General features: G+C 41.1%; 2 protein-coding genes across 2 annotated transcripts in view; both read left to right on the forward strand.

Annotated features, from left to right (window-relative positions):
* Positions 1-19,097, forward strand: part of LOC120746939 (gastrula zinc finger protein XlCGF8.2DB-like) — a 175,440-nt gene that overhangs the window by 10,245 nt on the left and 146,098 nt on the right. The gene's annotated exons all lie outside the window — the stretch shown is intronic.
* On the forward strand, positions 11,109-14,057 carry LOC120746936 (zinc finger protein 726-like). The gene is made up of 3 exons (XM_040052505.1): positions 11,109-11,648; positions 11,985-12,338; positions 12,702-14,057. Exons 1-3 carry the CDS (start codon positions 11,265-11,267, stop codon positions 13,278-13,280), a joined length of 1,317 nt encoding a protein of 438 aa, XP_039908439.1. The 5' UTR covers positions 11,109-11,264; the 3' UTR covers positions 13,281-14,057.

Genomic DNA, 19,097 nt, shown 5'->3' on the forward strand with positions numbered 1-19,097 from the left:
CCTGCTTGTAGCCTCTAACTTGAAGATTTACCAGTTTCTCGCATGGTATGACTGTTGACTTGGCGGACATGGTCGATAGTCTTAGATGAGCCTTACTCTTATCTGTGTCGAGATCCTGGGCCACTTCATCCAAGATAAAGGATGTATCGCTCTGAGAATCGAGGAGGGCATACACTAGAACTTCTCTGTCTGGGTGATTTTTTGACGAAACCCAGACCGGTAAAATGGTGGATGTCAGTGTGCTCGAAGTTACTTGAGTTACTCTATTAGAGATTGCGGTTGCTGGTTCATCTCCTTCGCCCTTGTCTTGAGAGTTATCATTCATTTCAGGCATTATCCTTCTACGCTCTGCAAACTTGTCATCATGCACACACGTGGGATGCTTCTTCTGGCATTTTTCACACGTGTTCCTTTTATCACACTTCTTACAATGATGTCCCCCCTTTAAACATCCTAAACACAACCTTTCTGCTTGTACAAACTTGATACGATCCTGGACTGATTTTTCCGTGAATTTGAAGCATTTATCCAGTGTGTGACCATTTCTTTTGCAGTAAAGTAAACTGTGAAGTTTGTCTCTGAAGCATTTTCCTATAGTGAACAGATCTCCAAAGCACCTTTCCCGCACTTCCCAAGCTGCATCATACGCTTCATCTGTGCCCACTAGGAGAAATCCTTCAACCACTCTCTTTGCGGGTCCACCAAGATACTTCCTGAGATAATAGAGCTTTTCGTTCTTTGGAATGTTTTTTCTTTCAATCAAGGTCTCAAATGACAACTGCCAGTCCTTGAACTTTAAAGGGTCACCAGTGAACAGTGCAGGTTCCAGAGTTGGAAGACGATTAGCACTTATTGCGTCTGCTAGTATGCTGACTAGATCCAAGTTTGGCTGTGGATGAGTTGCTGAAGCGGCAGCTTGTGTTGCTTTAGGGATAAATGGCAGACTTGATGCGTTAACTGCTTGGCCTGTGGTGCCCTTAGGTTGCACACCAGGATTTTGTTGGGCTTGGTTTATGACTGTGGGAGTACGTGGAACAAATGCAGGGCTTGTGGCATTATGGGCTTGGGTTGTATTTGGCGCTTGAGAGGGAACTTGTGGTGGAGCAGGGATTGCTGAGGTTTCGCTGTCAGTTTTGGTACTGCGCACTAAACTACGACTTTCAGAAATACTTTCAGCTTCTGCATAAACCTTTACTTTAGCTCTTGCAGCATTCAGTTTTTTAACCTCTTCCAAGCGTTCAATCTTTCTGCGCTGCTCCTCCATTGCTTGTTGCCTTTCTAAGTTTTCAAGTTCCAACTTTTTTAGTTCAGCTGCTTCCCTTTCTTGATCCTCCATTACTGCTAATATTTCTTGACACACAGCTGCCTCAGCCTCTGCTTCTATTGATTTGTGAGTATGACTGGCTTGAACCACTTTTAGACCTTCGTGATCTTGATCTTGATTTAGTACTTTCAGATCCTAAGCACGACCCAACATCTGGCCATGGCTCTTCATCACCATCTGCAAGGTCTCCTTGTAAGTGTTTTTTAGCTCTTCTGACAATGAACGAGGAAAGTGATGTACATGTATCCACTTTGCATCTTTCATCTGCATCAGGAGTTTGTATTTGCCATATTTGTTCATAAATGATTTGTACATCTTTGCAGGCAACATTTACATTGTTGATGAGCTCATTCAATCCACTCTCGGAAACTTCATTTCTTAATATTACTTTGCTCAATCTTGCTTCATATCTCCATTTTTCAAAAACAACGGCATATCTGTGTTGGAGGCCTTTGAGTTTCTTCTCTTGAAGCTCTTTACCCTTTTCTGTTAGTGTTCTTACTCTTTCACTTTTACAAACAGTCTGTAGTTCTGTAATTTGTTCATCATCATTTTCTTCCACTTCGGTAAGTGGTACAGCATGGTGCTCTTCGAGATCTTTGTCAACGATCTCGGAGTCTAGTTAAATGTCATTGAACGCACTGTGTTCAGAGTTCAAATACTTCTTATATTTGTGACTTAAGTTACTTTGGGGTTACTGTTACTGTATACTTTAAGTGCACCTTTTCTTAAAGGACCTTGTAAACTTCACTCAAACTTTGACCTTAAGCAAGCACACAGAACTATTCACCAAACTACAAAGCATACCTTGAAGTACAGTAGAAATGAAATAAACTTTGACAAATGTGTTATAGAAACTTATTGTGGCTCTTTAAACTTGACTTAAACCACTCTTATTCTACCTTTAACACTGTCCTTTAACAATTTCCACCTTACTCCAGTTGTATAACGTTGCTGCTGCTGTGCTTGGCTGCTTGAGAATGGTGAGCTTATGCAATGGCGCCCTCTTGTGTCGCTCCACTTCACCGTCACTCTCTGCAGCTGCCGTCTTCGTAATTAGCTTCTCACCGGCACTGGCTGGGGCGAGTTTTCACTGTAACTCCAAAATGACAACACAGGCACGGCTTCTTCAAGACGGGCGCTTCGCTGCATTTATTGAACGCCGTGAAAACTATAAACATAAAACTCAAAGGCTTAAGTGCTTCAGTCTATCAGAAATAACACTTGTGCTTTAACAACAAAAAATTACCTCGTGGCCGCCTGCCACTTCGGAGGTCCTAGAAGAATACCTTTACAGTCTTGCGGATTCTAAATTAAAACATAAAATAATTAGAACACTGTACATTACAAATTTTCACAATATTACAATACAGTTATAGCAAATGACAAATACCTTGTACAGCTGGTAGACTAAACAGGGCTTTGCCAATAGCTCGCTGAACTCCTTAGCGTGATTATTAAACGTGGGCTCACAGCCTATATTATCATGCCCAAACCTCGCGATAACAGCGGTGTAACAAAACTTGTTCTTTGTGACAAGATTAACATGTCTCCTATACAAGATAAACACACCTTTACAATATTGTCCACAGAAATGTACAAGCAAGAACATTTTAACTGCTGGAACCATCTATTAAACTTCTGTATACATAAGCCATTTCTGTGACACTTACAAGCTGTGTGCAGATCAACAATGGATAATATATCGAGTGCAAGAGAGAGTATGAGCATCCAGCGTTTAAAGCGTGGTAGTGCTGACCTTACTTTGAGTTTGATTCCATGAAAAGTGACAAAAACATTAGCGTTCATTGTTCGTGGGAAGAAAACTTATTTTTACAGCGAAAAAAACCCTAAACTTCCAAGCAAGCACCAAGTGCGCTACCATGCAATGGGAAAAATCACAGAGAAATTTGCAGATTATTCCATTGACCGCTGCTTTACAGGTGAAAAGGGAGCAACAGGACCGCTAGTCTTTGATTTAATTTATTTTCTGCTGTGTTTTACTTGCATCTATTTGAAAGACTGAGTGTAAACACAATTTTTTTTTTTATTTTATATGCTGGAATGTGCAGAAAATAGGTTTAAATGTTAAAGAAATTTCTTCCAGTCAGAGAATGTTGCATATAATTTAATTTTTGTTTGATGCAAAAGTTAAAAGATTAAAACTAATAAAACAAGTTTTAAAAAGAGACTTTTCCATTTGATTACATTTTGTATGATAGATTATGCAGAAATAGTAGAATTGGGCTGAAAAATCTATCGCTTTATCACCCGTTCAGGTTGTAAATTGTCTTTTTAAAAAGTAACTAAGTAATTAATTACTTTTGAAAATAAGCAATCAGATCCATCATTACAATATTGAGGGCTTTGTATAATAGTCTAACTGCAAAAATAAAGACCAACGGTGAACTTTCAGTTGCTTTTAAGCTTGAAAGGTCCGCAAGACAGGGATGCCCCCTGAGTCCACTCTCATTTGCCATTTCTATAGAGCTGCTGGCTCAAAGGATTAGGCAGAATGATAAAATAAAAGGGATTAATATTGTTGGAAGTGAGCAGAAATTGGCCTTGTTCGCAGATGATGTTTTGGTTCACTTATCAAAACCTACAGAAAGTTCTTAGTAACTTTTTAAAGATGGGAAACAGAGAGTAATCTATCCCTAACAGGAGAGGAATGGGATGGGATCTGTAGGCAGCAGTGGTCGGTAACAACCTCCCCCTCGTGGAGGGAATTCAGCTGAAGAATGTAATTCATCATTTTATACCCCTGCTTCAAAAAGCCAATTAGTCTCATAACATGAACAGGCTGGAGGGCGATGTGAGACATGCAGCATCAAATCATTTCCACATTTTTTGGGAATTTTCCCGTGTGGCTCAATCTTTGAAGGGAATAAATAAGGTCCTGAAACAATCTTGCAAAAGAAAATAGTCCATTTCATTGTTGCAGAGTATGGTACCTAAGTAAATTAGAGAGTCTTAATCTATGCAGACGGGAATAAAATAGGTGTTGAGTGGGGCCTGTTGGTAGGCTGCGAAAAAAAGCCATTGCTTAAAAGAGACACTCCTACTATAAATGAGTGGATTGATGTGATACTATTTTTGTTATGGAAAGAACAATTTTTAGGCTAAAGTGGCAGGCGGACTCATTTGAAGATTAGTGGTTGAAATGGTTGAAATATGTACAAAATGGGAGGCCCGATTCTGTATAATCTCATTGTATTTTCTGTTTTTTGTTTTGTTTTGTCCGTCCCCCCCCCCACTGTGATTATTTGATGTTGTATTGTAGAAAACAAATAAAACAATTTGAAGAAAAGAAAAGAAGTAATCAGTAACGTAACGTGATTACTTTTTTGGTGAAGTAATCAGTAATTAGTTACTGATTACTTTTTTCATGTACTTTGACCAACACTGGTTTATAGACCTCTCTGCATTGAATCATACTTGTTATTAATCTCTGGCTCTCTTCCACAGCATGTCTTTTATCCTGTTTTCTTCTCTGAAGAAGTCACTCGGAACACTGAAAACGCCACGTCCAGATGAACAGAATCAACTTTTTGGGACAACATTTAGGTACAAACAATTCACCACAAAAAGACTAAATATCCAGGAAAATTGACAGGTGCTTTGAACTGTGCAGTAAACATGTTTGACAAACTTAACACAATGTAACTTAAATCATACTGCAAGACAGAGCTGGCTCTCATTTCAGTGGGAGATAGTTTCATGGACATTTGCAGCTAGAAGTTTAAACTTTGGGTGAAATGGGGTCAATGCAACTCTTAAGCATCCATGCAAATGTTCATTAGTCAGCTGTGAGCGATTTTTTTTCCCATTCATCTTTAAATTGCAGATTTTCACTTCAGGAAGCACACAGCCCCACTCCACTGATGACTTGCTGTTGGCCAACACCCTCAATGACTTTTACAGCTGCTTTGATGAGCCATCAAGCAGCCTTGACATCCCCACCTCCCCACTCCCACCAGCACAAAGCCATCACCACCATCAAAGACCTCACCCACAGGAGCTCCCTCCTCACTCCACACCTGAGAGCATTTCACACCACCTTCTCCCACTACAACCCTTCATATTCATGAAGCAGATGTGAGGAAGCAGTTTAAGAGCCCGAATGCTCAGAAAGCTCCTGGCCCAGACGGTGTGTCTCCTGCCTCACTGTGCAAATGAGCTGGCCCCAGTGTTTTCTGGCATTTTCAATTCCTCCTGCCTGCTACAAGTCCTCCACCTTAGTCATCCACCAAATGTCCTCTGCTCTTGTCCCCGTACTCCAGGGTGGGCAACTCCAGGCCTCGAGGGCAGATGTCCTGCAGGTTTTACATATAACCCTGGGTCAACACAACTGAATCAAAGAATTAGTTTATTACCAGGCCTCTGGAGAACTACAAAAAATGTTGAGGAGGTCATTTAGCCATTTGAATCAGCTGTGTTGGATCAAGTACACATCTAAAATCTTCAGGACACTGGCCCTCGAGGCCTGGAGTTGCCCACCCCTTATGATTAAAGTAAAATCCAATTGAAAAAGAACACACTAACACTTTTATTTGTCACAGATTTAGCAGAGAGGAGTCGATCGCTGTGCACACAGAGCCGAGAAAAAAGACGCTCATGTCTGTTCATTCCTGCTCTGTTTGATGAAAAAAGTGTTACTGAGGAACAACAAGAGGGCTTGCCTCTGAACACTCAGCTTGAGGAGTTTTAAAACAGAGCCAAAGCTTGACAGTCACACATCAACATTCAGAAGATTGTTTCAGAGTCTGGTTTAGTGAAATTTGAGGTTAATGGTGGGCCACAAACTTTGTAATTCCCATGTGTATGACTTATTTAAACATTCTCCAAAATGCAAAACTCTTAAAAACAACTTTTACCTTTTAAGAGTAATTAAATCTGAAAGCTGTTCCATCCTAAAGGATTACAACACTGCGTAGTTTATCATTTTATAAAAGTTTCAGCAGCTTTTTGAATTTGTCACATGTGTGGAAAGTTAAGAGTGAGCCTTTGTATCTTACTGTGAGTGATGCTCGTCAGCACACAAACCCAGAGTTTCTCTACAGGAACACAGACAGAGTTATTCCCTGTACTGTAAGGACACATTCAGCATTGTGCAGTAAACCCAGATCATCCCAGTTAAATGATTACATGGATGTGAGTGTGATCGTCAGAGCAGCACTGATCAGAGTCAGGTTATAATGTCCAAGGTGTACACAAACACTAAGTTTGATATTAAAATGTGTGAAGAGAAAATTCAGCCAAAGCCTTTAACTGGGGTGTGAAAAAATATAAAATCACAGTATTTAATATTGAGGTCGTGTCAGCTGTATAATATAATTCTGCATATTTCCTAGTAAGAAGGAAATGTGTTTGTTCTTCACAGGCCGTTAACTGAGCACGAAGTCATTTGGATGAGTTTTTCTTGTATTTGTTCATCTCACATCTCTTATTTTCTTCCATATGAGGCGTTCGTTCAGGAAATGTCTGTGAAGTGCAGCTGCATGTAACATGAGTAATACAGTCACTACAAGTGGATGAAATGCTAATTAAAGAAGGAGTGTAACAGCTGATATTTCTGTGGAGATTATACAAGCACTACATGGCGCAAGTTTTTGGACAGCTGGAAAAATACCCGGAGAACAACCCGGAAATATCTTAATGCATGCTCAATCATCCAGGTAAGTAAAACTCAAAAAGTTGATTCTGTTTACCTGGACATACCGTTCTATATGAACAGAATCAACTTTTGGAGAACCTGGAAATACGGGAACATGCAAACTGCTCGCAGGAAGAGACTGAGGTTGCACAAGCTCCTCCAGTCCTCCTGTCAGGCCTGAGCCACTATGCTGCCTATTTTTCAACACTGCAAACAAACGAGCCGAAAGCTGAACTCTGCAGCTTGTTGTGGTCTCCTGTGGCTTTAGGTGATGACAAGCCTTCCATCTGTTCTCCAGCATTTTCATTTACAGCCATAAAATATTTCCACATGATGCTCCTCTTTCTCTCTGCTTGGGATGTGTCGTTCGTGAACGAAACGGCTCTTAGAGCCGACTCTTTGAAGTGAACGACGCGAGCCGTGAGGTTTTTCTTTCTTTCTCTCACCCTCTCTCTCTCACCCTTTTTTCCGCTAAACTCCACACGCGCGGCCTGTACTTTGCGCTCAGAAGAGGGGGGAGGGGCGTTAGTTACACTCGCAGTAGCACAGGAACAGAGCCAGAGAGAAAGAGAGCGAGGGACAACAACGTCACATTAGAAAGGTATAGTAATCATCCACTATTTTCAGTTGCAGATGATAAAGGATTCAGAAATCATGCAGGCCCATATGAGAGAGAATGTGCATCTTCTTTTTGTTTTAATATTTTAATTTATATTTAATTGTGTTGTGGTTTGCAGTGTTTTGTGTTGTTTCATGTTAAATTTGTTTAAAAAGAAAAAGCTGAAAATTTAAATAGTTAAAAGTTTACAATGTAAATAATTGTTTTTTGTATTATATGCTTTATTTATTACATTTTATGTGGAATGAATAAATAAAGTATATTTATGGTGGCCCTTAGAGAAAAAGCACATACAAACTCCAAAACACATACAAACTCCTAAGCATGTACAAACCCTGAAGCACGTAAAAACTCCAAAACGCGTAAAAACTCAGACGCACTTACAAACCCCGAAGCACGTACAAACTCCAAAACACGTAAAAACTCAGAAGCATGTGCAAACTCAGAATCACGTACAAAAGACAACAGAAGTGCTCCAGGATGCTAGGCGCAGTGTTGAGCTTTTGTTACCTAGTGGCTACACAAGCCAGGAAGTATCAACAACCAGATTTGGTGTGTGGTAGTAACAGGTAAATGAACTTTTTTTTAAAATTATTTGAATAAATATGAGTGCTTGTTTATAAATACACAAACAATACACACATGCTTTCAATTGTGTAATTTAAGTGATCTGGGTAGCTCTGTTTTGGAAGTTCAGTTAATGCTAGAAATGTGTTTTGGAGTTTGTACGTGCTTTTTGGAGTTTGTATATGCTTTAGAGTTTGTACGTGCTTTGTCTCTAGGGGCCATATATAAACATATATAAATAAAACCACTTTTTTTACATTAGTAATTCAAATTGCATAATTTTATATTATTGTTAAAGATAAATTAATTAAAGCAACAAAACAACCTGAAGAGCCAGTTCGGAGCCGAAAGACCCGGCTCTTTTTAGTGAGTCGAGCCGAAAGAGCCGGCTCTGTAGAAAGAGCCGGAAATCCCATCACTACTCTCTGCAGCTCAAATGCGGTTTTTTGTGCGTAGCTGAGTCACGTGCCAGCACAGTAACAAATCCCAGCAGGGCAGAAAGAAGGGGGTGGAGCAAAGTGAGTCTGCAGCATAAGAAGCGGTGTTTGCACAGACAGAGCTGCTTTTTCATCCAAAGAGAGTAAAGTTCTAAACTTAGACGAGTGAGACGAACGTAAAGTATCGATCATAAACCACTACCAATGTCCTGATCGATATCTGCATCGATCTGCCCACCCTTGTCTCCTGGATCGTAGCTGAGATCAGCGTGAACCACGTGGGTCTCTGCTCCCTGATCTGTTTCCTGTGTTTGGAAAGAGTTCCAGCTTCATCGCGGAGTTTCTCTCGGTTTGTGGGCTCATCTAAAGGTAAGCACCGAGCTAACTTTACTGTGAGTTCAGTTCATGTTGAGTTTAGCTCCTGAATGAGGTCTTCTGCTGCTCTCCTCGGTGTCTGTTCACAGTTTATTGTGAACACGTTGAGAGAAGAGTGAGAGAGTGTTTGGAGAAAAACACCAACTAATCATTGGCTCAGCACGCTGGGAGAAGTTGGAGCAGAAAAGTCTTTTCACTGATAGAAGCTCATTGATCAATGGCCATGAGTACCTTTCACGAAGAGTTTGGGGAATGGCTGCAATCACATGGTCATGAGAATTTGCATATTAATGGTCAAGGAACTGACCTCCCAGCCCATTGTTCCTTCAGTGGTGCTAGTTTCAGACACTATGTAGGTGGGACTGGGGGGCTGAAGGAGTTGAAAGTGGGGGGTGGGGGAGTAACAGGTCTGTCCCTGTTTGTGGAAACCACAGGAGGAGCTGTTCAGGCTGTTGCTGGGTGTGAATTGTTGATGGAGTCTTTAAACTTGTAGTTGCTGTTTTCCAGACTGAAGCAGAGTCGTTAGCTGAAAACTGGTTTTAGAGGTTCATTCAGGACACCTTCTCAGGCTCTTACAGCCTTACCTGTATCATAACAAAGTGTATAAACCCCAATCCACCTTTAACATGGTCCTTCTCCCAAACCTTCAAATAGGACTTTCTGGCCCTGTCGTAGTAAAGGGCTGCTTAGAATATTAGAGCCAATGTCACAAAGTTCCTCCTGAAGTATAAGTGAGTGAGAGAGTTTCCTCACTTTGCAGCACAACACGTCTCACAAGATTTCTACAAGAAATCAGAGTGAAATTTGTACTTTGTGTTGTCAGATGAACATATGAGACACTTTGACTCTTCAGTGCAGTGTGGAGCCTAACAAAGATCTGTTTTGTGTCCCAGCTGATCAGCAGGAGGAGAAGAGTCTGACGGAGCAGCAGAGGAACATTTTCAGCCATCTGGACTCAGCTGAGTCACTACAGAGGAAACAATGAGCTCAACACAGGAGGTGAGGAAAATATCAGAGTTTCACCAAATAATCAGTCACGTCTAAAACTCTCATCCTCCCAACCTGTTATATGACTGTGTTGTATATTATTATGTAGTATGTTTTTATTTTATTTTATATCTATTATGTTTACAAACATCAAGAAGTCACAAGCAAAGAGAAACCACACCACAGCACATGTTTAAATAAGGATATTCATCAAAATTATTTATTAATGAAATTTCAAATCCTTTTTAATCACACAGAAAATACATGTGCAAAGCAACACAACAGTAGCCTGATATCAGACAGAACTGTCACATGATACTAAACATAATAAAGCGCTTCATTATAATTTGTAGATTCAAGCTGCTCTTCATATTTTGACCAGCAGATGTCACCAAAGAGGACTGTGTTGAAAAGCTTCAAGTAATGACAGTTTGTTCCACGACTGCATTTCACTGGGTTTTGATTATCGATTAAAATTTATTGTAGCTTGGATAACATGATATCAATTCATTAAAATCCTGACTTGATTTTTAAATATAAATTAATTTTGCCCAAAACGCCAGAATCTCAGGTTAAACCTCGGAAAATTTCAACAACCACCAAACGGCTAAAACAGTAAATGAGAGCATGTGCACGGATTCTGCACAAAGACGTCCGTGCCGTCGGGGCTGAAAGCCGGCTGCTCACTGATTCTGATGCGTTCTCAGTTCCTTTATGTTTACATCTTTCTTGGCGCTAGATTCTGAAGCTGCAGGTTTTGTCACTCTCCAAACAAAACTGACTGAACCAGCAGCAAAAGAAGACTGTTGTTTACAGCGCTGTCGGGTGCTGTTTCTTTTTTGTTATTGTTTTGTTTGTTTGTTTCTCTTTTTTTTTCACTCCCAGCTACAAAGCCTCATTTCTGCTGTTCAATACAGAACAAATGTAAAGTTTTTGAAATTATGCAAAATTTCAAAATGGTTAGCTGAGCTGTGTCTGTAATAAAACCTCTGTAACTTTGCTTTGCTTCACTTCAGCAGCATCAGGTAATGTTCATTTGTTGATTAATGGTTTTCTTTCGTGTTTGATCCACTGCAGAATATTTTTAAACCCAGGCCAGAAAATTCTCCTTCATGTTTTTCTGTTTTATCCTCAGTTACTTTGACACAAAGTCATCTGCTGTGATGCTTACACCTCTGATGAAGTCTCACACATGTCAGCTTTCATTTTAGAAATATAAAATATGGATAAGTACATAGTGATCAGAATTCTAATATTTCTGATTGTCTGAGGCAAAATTTCCCCGAATCGAAATCAGTGATGATGCCCAGCCCTACATTTCACTCACTGCCTGTGTTTGTATCTCTGTCACTGCAGGACCAACATGGAGCGAGAAGTCAGCGCTCTCAGGAGGCCGACAAACCTCACAGAAGAAAGGGGGAGAAGAAATACAGCTGTGACGAGTGTGGGAAAGATTTTACTAAGAAGGATTCACTAAAAACCCACCAACTCATCCACACTGGAGAGAGACCGTTCAGCTGTGACAAGTGTGGAAAGTCTTTTACCCACTCTGGAAGCTTAAAAACACACCAATTCCTCCACAGTGGCGTTAAACCATACAGCTGTGATGAGTGTGGAAAGGATTTTAGCCAACATGCACACCTAAAAACACACCAGCTCATCCATAGTGGAGTTAAAGCGTACATCTGTGATGAGTGTGGGAAGTGTTTTTCTCGGAAGGATAGCTTGGAATATCATAAACGCATCCACAGTGGGGTTAAAGCGTATAGCTGTGACGAGTGTGGAAAGAGTTTTTCCTGGAAGGGTAGTCTAAAAAAACACCAACTCGTCCACAGTGGAGTTAAAGTGTACAGCTGTGACGAGTGTGGGAAGGATTTTCTTAGGAAGGCTTCACTACAAAACCATCAGGTCATCCACACTGGAGAGAGACCGTTCAGCTGTGACGAGTGTGGACAGACTTTTTCTCGGAAGAATGGTCTAAAAAAACACCAAGTCATCCACAGTGGAGTTAAAGCCTACAGCTGTGATCAGTGTGGCAGAGCTTTTACTCAGCGTAGCAGCTTACAGAGTCATCTAGTTTCCCACTCTGGAATTAAGGCATACAGCTGTGACATTTGTGGAAAAACTTTCAGCCGGCTAGGGACCCGAAACAGACACCTACGCATTCACACCAGACATGATGTGTACTGTTGTGGTCAGTGTGGCAAAGAGTTTGCTACAAACACAAACTTACAAAACCATATTATTACCCACTCCGAGGAGAGACCTTATAAATGTGACCTGTGTGAGAAGACTTTTAAAACTCCATATTACCTGAAAGATCACCAACAGATCCACACCAGAAAGACACTCTCCAAGTGCAGTTACTGTGAGGTATGTATTTTTATTTTTATGTTGTGCTTTTAGTCAGACTCTCTGAAACATCTGTTAGCAACGTGTTAGCATTTCTGCTGCATTGAAAAGCAGCTCTGAGTGATTATTCAGATTTGAATTACAGTACTTTAGTGGTAGCAGTTGAGAATTATATTAGTGTTATTGTAGTATTGTTTCTATTATAGTTTTTGCAACACATTAAGCTGAGTATTATAATGCAAAAAGTAAATGGATGTTATTTTATGTCTTGTCTTAGTCCTGGATGTTGACACAGATGATGTTTTGTTTTTTGTCATTTTCAGGTGACGTTAGCAATAAAAATATTGAAGGACTGACTTACACTGTCTTTGTGTCTTTGTTTAGAAGCAGAGCGACACAGATGGATCCAGTTCTCAACCCTGTCATCACTGTGGTGGTGGGAAAGACTTTCGTTGTGACCTTTGTGGGAAAAGTTTCAGACATCAAATCACCCTAAAAAGACATCAACGTAGACACACTGGAGACAAAATGAACTACTGTAAAGAATGTGGGAGAGGCTTCCCCACAACAAGTGAGTTAAAACAACACGAACTCTATCACAGTGGGGTTAGAAAGCACGTCTGTGATCAGTGTGGGTCATCCTTCACCACTGCAACTCACCTTAAAAAACACAAATTAGTCCACACAGGAGAGAAACCATACAAGTGCAGACACTGTGACAAAAGCTTCTCACAATCAACTAATCGTAACTATCATGAACGTACACACATGGAAGCAAACTACAGCTGTGACCAGTGTGACAAGAGCTTCAGGAATTTCAGTTCATACTCCAAACACAAACGATCCCACGTTACTAATAAACTCTTTCACTGTTACCAATGTGCCAAAAAATTCACCACATTGTCTGCTCTGTGCAAACATCAGCGTGATCATGCAGGACTGAAATCACTCCCATCTCTGTGAATCTGCAGAGACAGAAAGATCCTCGTCTGGTTTCAGGGTCAGACTTAAACCCCTTGAGATCAGGCTCCACAGAGTTCACAGTGAATCTCCTGTAAAGATCTGATGAGGCAGCTATGAATGAAAATGTGCCTCTTGTTACATTTTAAGCTTTCTAAACTGTTCTACTGTAGTGTTGGTGTTGAGTGGTTAGCTTTGTTCCAGCAGTTGAATCAAAAAATCTGTTTCCTCTTATGTTTTTATTGAATGTATTTTGATCCATGTGTTTTTGTTGGGTGTTTTTTTTTTTTTTTTTTTTTGTGTTCAGGTTGTTTGTGTTATGAAATCCTTCAACAGTTAAAACAAATTTGAAATGTTAAATAAAGAAATGGTTTAATGACAAAGAGTTTGACCCATGATGTCATTTCCTGTATATCAAACCAAAAACTGACGTGACAAATGTTCTCAGTGACACAGATGGAGGTTTATCAGAGGAGACTTGGCTGTTCTGACACTAAACAGGGTTCCTGCAGCTTACTGAAAATCCTGACCTGAAATTTATGAAAAAATAAGATCATCTTTAAAATCTTTTAAGTTTTTTTAACAAAGTTGCTGTTGGTATTAAACATTCTGATTTGTGTTTGTGTGTATAAAAAAGATTAATTTTGGAAAATAATCTTTTAAAGTTGTGGTTTGAGTTGCTCAGTTTCAGAGTTTCCTTTGTTGGCACTGCCTCTCTTCAGAAGTTGTTGGTCTATATTGAAATGACAGCTGATTTTTCGGCTGGACGTCATGATGTGAATCTTAGGGACCGAGTTTCAGAGGTGATCTCCCCCAGCCTCACTTGGTCGTTGAGACTGGAATGGGGTGGGTGAGGGTGAAGGGGGGAGAGATGGAAGGTGTGTTGGGGGTCAGTGTCTGAAGTAGTGTCCCTGGGGAGGGGAGGGTGAGGCGTGGGAGTCGGTCCGTCTCAAACCTGCAGTAGAATGTGTTTAACTCGTTGGCGAGGTCTTTGTTTGCTTCAACAGTGGGTGGGGGGCGTCTGTAGCTGGTGATTTCCTGCAGGCCCCTCCACACTGACGCTGGGTCGTTGGCTGAGAGCTGTTCTTCCATCTTCTGGGAGTATCCTGTGAAAGTGACACTCAAAAACTACTCCATGCATTTATTATTTCTAGACTGGACTACTGTAATTTGCTACTATCAGGATGTCCGAAAAACTCGCTGAGACACCTTCAGTTAATCTAAAATTGCTGCAGCAAGAATACTGACAGCGCTTACTTCTTGTTCCTTTAGTATTTAAAAGTAGAATGGGAGGTAGAGACGTCAGTTTTTTGGCCCCTCTGTCTCCCAGTTGGAATTGATGCGGCAGACACTTTGTCTACTTTTAAGTTTAGGCTTAACTTTCCCTTTTACTAAAACATATAGTTATGGCTAGACAGGCTACCCTGAATCTTCCCTTAGGTATGCTGCAATAGGTGGTTGCTGCTGGGGGTTTCCCATGATGCATTGAATATTTCTTTCTCAGTCACCTTTCTCTCTCACTGAGGTTGTATCACAATTCAGGGTCTGCAGCCTTAAAGGCCGCATTTTAAGGCCGATTACATCACAGCGACGCGATGAAGGCTGTCCCAATTCAAAGGCTGCTCGAAATGCGGCCCTCAAATGCGTCCTTCACTTCCCTGAAATTTAAGGCTGTGGCGGTGTAGACTTCGTGGCCCAATATATCCCACAATTCATAGCATGGCAGTCGGTGTGGATAATTTTGCCGCAGACGGCAGAAGCGGAGCGGCCAAGGAGTAAACTGATAAAAGTAAGTACTGAATAATATATCACTTATTTATGTGCAAATGTTTAATAATGAAGAACATTAAAACATTACTGTTGGCCACATGTCGGCAAAGTTATGTGGCATTAGTCATGTTTGTACTTTCAGCATTTACTTGGTTTTAAAGCCTTTACTTTAAAATATACGCCGTTCAATAGCTGACCTTAATCTTACAGAGAATCTGATGATTTTGTGGATAATTAAAGTCAGTCATATATCCACAAACACAACAAGCTGAAAGTCAGTGATGCTGCTCGGTTTGCAGTCCTGAATATCACGGCACAAGCAGGATCCACTGCACTGTTAATGTTAGCTGTGTTATATTGCTGCCTCTGTTCGGTGGTGTCGAGCCAAACGGACTTTAACGTGTGTTTGAACGAGCTGACGGTTCACTCGTTAAGCTGAAAGAAAGATGCTTTAATCACAGCAGTCACACATGTGTCCACTGCACCATCTGGAACTCTTCTTGTTTACACTCGTAATAACACAAACACTAAATCCTCCTGTTTTGTAGCAGTGTGTACACCTGAGACTGTCACCTGTCTGTCTGTCCTGCACTCTCTCTCCGTTTCTTTCTGATTGTGGAATAAAAGTATGAACATGTGTTTATATGTTACACTTGTGTTTGAATCCTGCAGCTTATCACACATTTGATTTCCATGTGTGACAACTGCAAGTGTCCAGAGTGAGGACAGACTGAGGGACCCACTGCTGCACATCATCTGTGAGGCTTTGCACCCCTGATGATCCCACCAGGACAAACTCAGCAGTGTGTGAGGAAGAGGAGGAGGAAGAGCTAGCAGCAGCTGACAGATGGAGAGAATAGACAGAGTGTTCCCTGTTTGTGAAGGACTGCTAGGAAAGTTTAACATAACTGTCTGTCCTGAATCAGTCTTATTAGGTAATGTTCAAATAATTTTATCATCCCAGTGTTTTCAGTGTGGGAGAAAGTACTCAGGGCCTTCAAGTTACACACTATGAAAGGCAGCAACAAGTTTAATGTTCAGAAACCTAAAGTCTGTATCAGCAGCAGAATGGAGCTAAAAATAAATGTTTGTTTCAGTTCTATGAAGCTTTGAGTATTTTGGATCAGTAGCTGCTGTGTTTGTTGCATCATATTGCTGTAATTGTTTATATGTGATCTATAGTGTAACATCATATTCTATAAGGATGTTATGTGTTTGTATACTTTCTTCTCCCTCTCTCGCTCTCTCGCTCCCCCTCTCTCTCCCCAACAGTGAGATGATTTCAGTCTCATGAACAACGTGAGCTAATTGTTATTACTAACTAATCTTAAATGACAGTTCAGCACAGAAATGAAGCCCAACAATCATGTTTTACAGTCCCGTGGTCTCAGCCTCAGATACTCAACTAATCAGAGTGATGTCATGACAAAAATGAATGACCAACAAAACATTTTTTTTCGCCTTCATTTCTGTCAAACAAAGCTGTATGTAACGTTTCTCGTGGTTAGTATCATGGTTGCTAGGCAACCCGAACAGCGCGATGAAGGCTAGAACGTCCCATTTCACAAGCCTCTGACTTCCCCACTTCTCGTACTTATAGTACGCACCGTACGTAGTGCGCGTACTTCAAGCGAGCGGTCTCTTAATTGGGACACAGCCGAAGTTTTCCAGAGGCCTGGTAATGAGCTAATCATGTGATACAGGTGTGTTGACCCAGGGTGCGATCTAAAACCTGCAGGGACACTGGACTAAGACTGGGGACCCCTGCAGTAGATGGTATGCAGATGACACTGAGCTTTGTCTATCCATAAAACCAGGTAACACACACCAATTAATTAAATTGCTGAAATGTTTTAAAGATATAAAGACCTGGGTGATGTCTAACTTTCTGCTGCTGATTGTACGTGGCCCTGGAATTCCTAGAAATATAATATCTAAACAGATACTTGCTCTGGATGGAATTACCGTGGCCTCCAGTAGCACTGTCAGAATCTTGGAGTAATATTTGACCAGGACATTATACAAATATGTAGAGCTGCTTTATTTCATATGCGCAATATCTCTAAACATCTCAAAATATCCCGTCTCAGAGTGATGCTGTTCATTAATTTATTACTTCTAGACTGGATTACTATTACTACTACTACTACTACTAGTGTGCATAACACAGGATGAATGGACTCAAATATGGAAACAACAATGGAAATGCACTACCTCACAAAGATGGAGGGAATTTGGATGGAAAATTTTGATTAGGTTCTTTATCATCTTTTACCAAAAGACTCATTATGATGGGAATCCCCCGTATGCTGGAGAAAATATGAACACAGACGAGTACACCTCTGACATTTGCAGGCAGAATTTTAAACCTTGGGTGTAGGGATGGGTATCGACAAACAAGAAGACAGCTGCATGTAACAACAACTGTGTTTGCTAGTTCACCTTACATGCATTAATTTAATAACGTGGCTAGAGTACTCAACGTAAATTATACACGAACAACATTAAGCTACTCACGCAGAGAAGAACGGCTGCTGCTGCCATCATCATCCTCATCATTTCTGCTACACTGGCAGGGCTAGGGGCCAGGACTCTATTCTTCGGGTTTTTGGGGGATGTTGCTAACTCCGGGTCCGATAACAGGCAATCCACCCGCAGTAGATGTGCTCGGTGTGAGGTCTCACAGCAAGCTATCAAATACGGTGCATTTCTCGGCTTTTAAAAAAAATGCTATGTGTCGCCAGGTGTTTCATCGGATTCGAGGTGTTACCTCCTTTGACAGTATCACAGTATCAGCTTAAAGCACTTGTTGCAGGCTGCTGAATTTGCATACTTTGCTGTGAAGTACAGCCAGACTTTAGACCGCTTTGCCTTGGGCATTTTTAATCTGTAGCTCTGCTCTAAAAGAACGTACGTACCTGGACCCGCCTACTGTCCTCAGAAACATAAAATGATTGGCTAGAATTCAAAGTGTATGACATCTCAGGGAAAAAAAGCACCGAAATGTGCGCTGCTTTTCGGTCTGGTTACTACCGTTTATGACAGAACTGGTGCCATCATGGCACCGGATACCGGTACCCATCCCTACTTGGGTGAAATGGGGTCAATGCAGTTCTTAAGCATGCATGCAAATGTTCATTAGTCAGCTGTGAGCGAGTTTTTCCTATTTATGTTTAAATGCCAGATTTTCACTTCAGGAAGCACACAGCCCCACTCCACTGACGACTTGCTGTTGGCCAACACCCTCAACGACTTTTACTGTCGGTTTGATGATCCATCAAGCGGCTTTCACACCTCAATAGAGACTTCCCCAACAATAGATACACTTTGGTCACTCCCCACCCCCCCACCTTCCCCGCTCCCCCCACGACAGAGCCATCGATGCTATCAAAGACATCACCCACAGGAGCCCCCTCCTCACTTCACACCTATGAGAATTTCAAACCACCTTCTCCCACTACAGCCCTTCATATTCATGAAGCAGATGTGAGGACGCAGTTTAACCCCTCTAGACCTACTAAAGAACCAAGTCAATTCAATTTTTATCTATATAGCGCCAAATCACAACAAAAGTTGCCTCAAGGCACTTTATATTGTACAGTAGATACAGAGAAAAGCCCAACAATCATATGACCCCCTATTAGCAAGCACTTTGGCGACAGTGGGAAGGTAAAACTCCCTTTTAACAGGAAGAAACCTCCGGCAGAACCAGGCTCAGGGAGGGGCGGGGCCATCTGCTGCGACCGGTTGGGGTGAGAGAAGGAAAACAGGATAAAGACATGCTGTGGAAGAGAGAGATTAATAACAGATATGATTCAATGTATAGAGGTCTATTAACACATAGTGAGTGAGAAAGGTGACTGGAAAGGAAAAACTCAATGCATCATGGGAATCCCCGGCAGCCTGCTTTAGCAAAAAGGAAAGTTTTAAGCCTAATCTTAAAAGTAGAGATAGTGTCTGTCTCATGAATCCAAACTGGAAGCTGGTTCCACAGAAGAGGCGCCTGAAAACTGAAGGCTCTGCCTCCCATTCTACTTTTAAAACAAAGTA

The sequence above is a fragment of the Simochromis diagramma genome, unplaced genomic scaffold (genome assembly GCF_900408965.1).
Source record: "Simochromis diagramma unplaced genomic scaffold, fSimDia1.1 OVJJ01000606.1, whole genome shotgun sequence".
In the NCBI taxonomy this organism is placed as follows: Eukaryota; Metazoa; Chordata; class Actinopteri; order Cichliformes; family Cichlidae; genus Simochromis; species Simochromis diagramma.

Bases quoted from the DNA above. Each gene is read 5' to 3' on its own strand.
- LOC120746936 (XM_040052505.1), top strand. From the start codon at position 11,265: ATGATGCCCAGCCCTACATTTCACTCACTGCCTGTGTTTGTATCTCTG. The intron at 11,649-11,984 runs ATCTGTGATGAG...GTTAAAGCCTAC, and splicing joins ATAGTGGAGTTAAAGCGTAC to AGCTGTGATCAGTGTGGCAG. The intron at 12,339-12,701 runs GTATGTATTTTT...GTCTTTGTTTAG, and splicing joins CCAAGTGCAGTTACTGTGAG to AAGCAGAGCGACACAGATGG.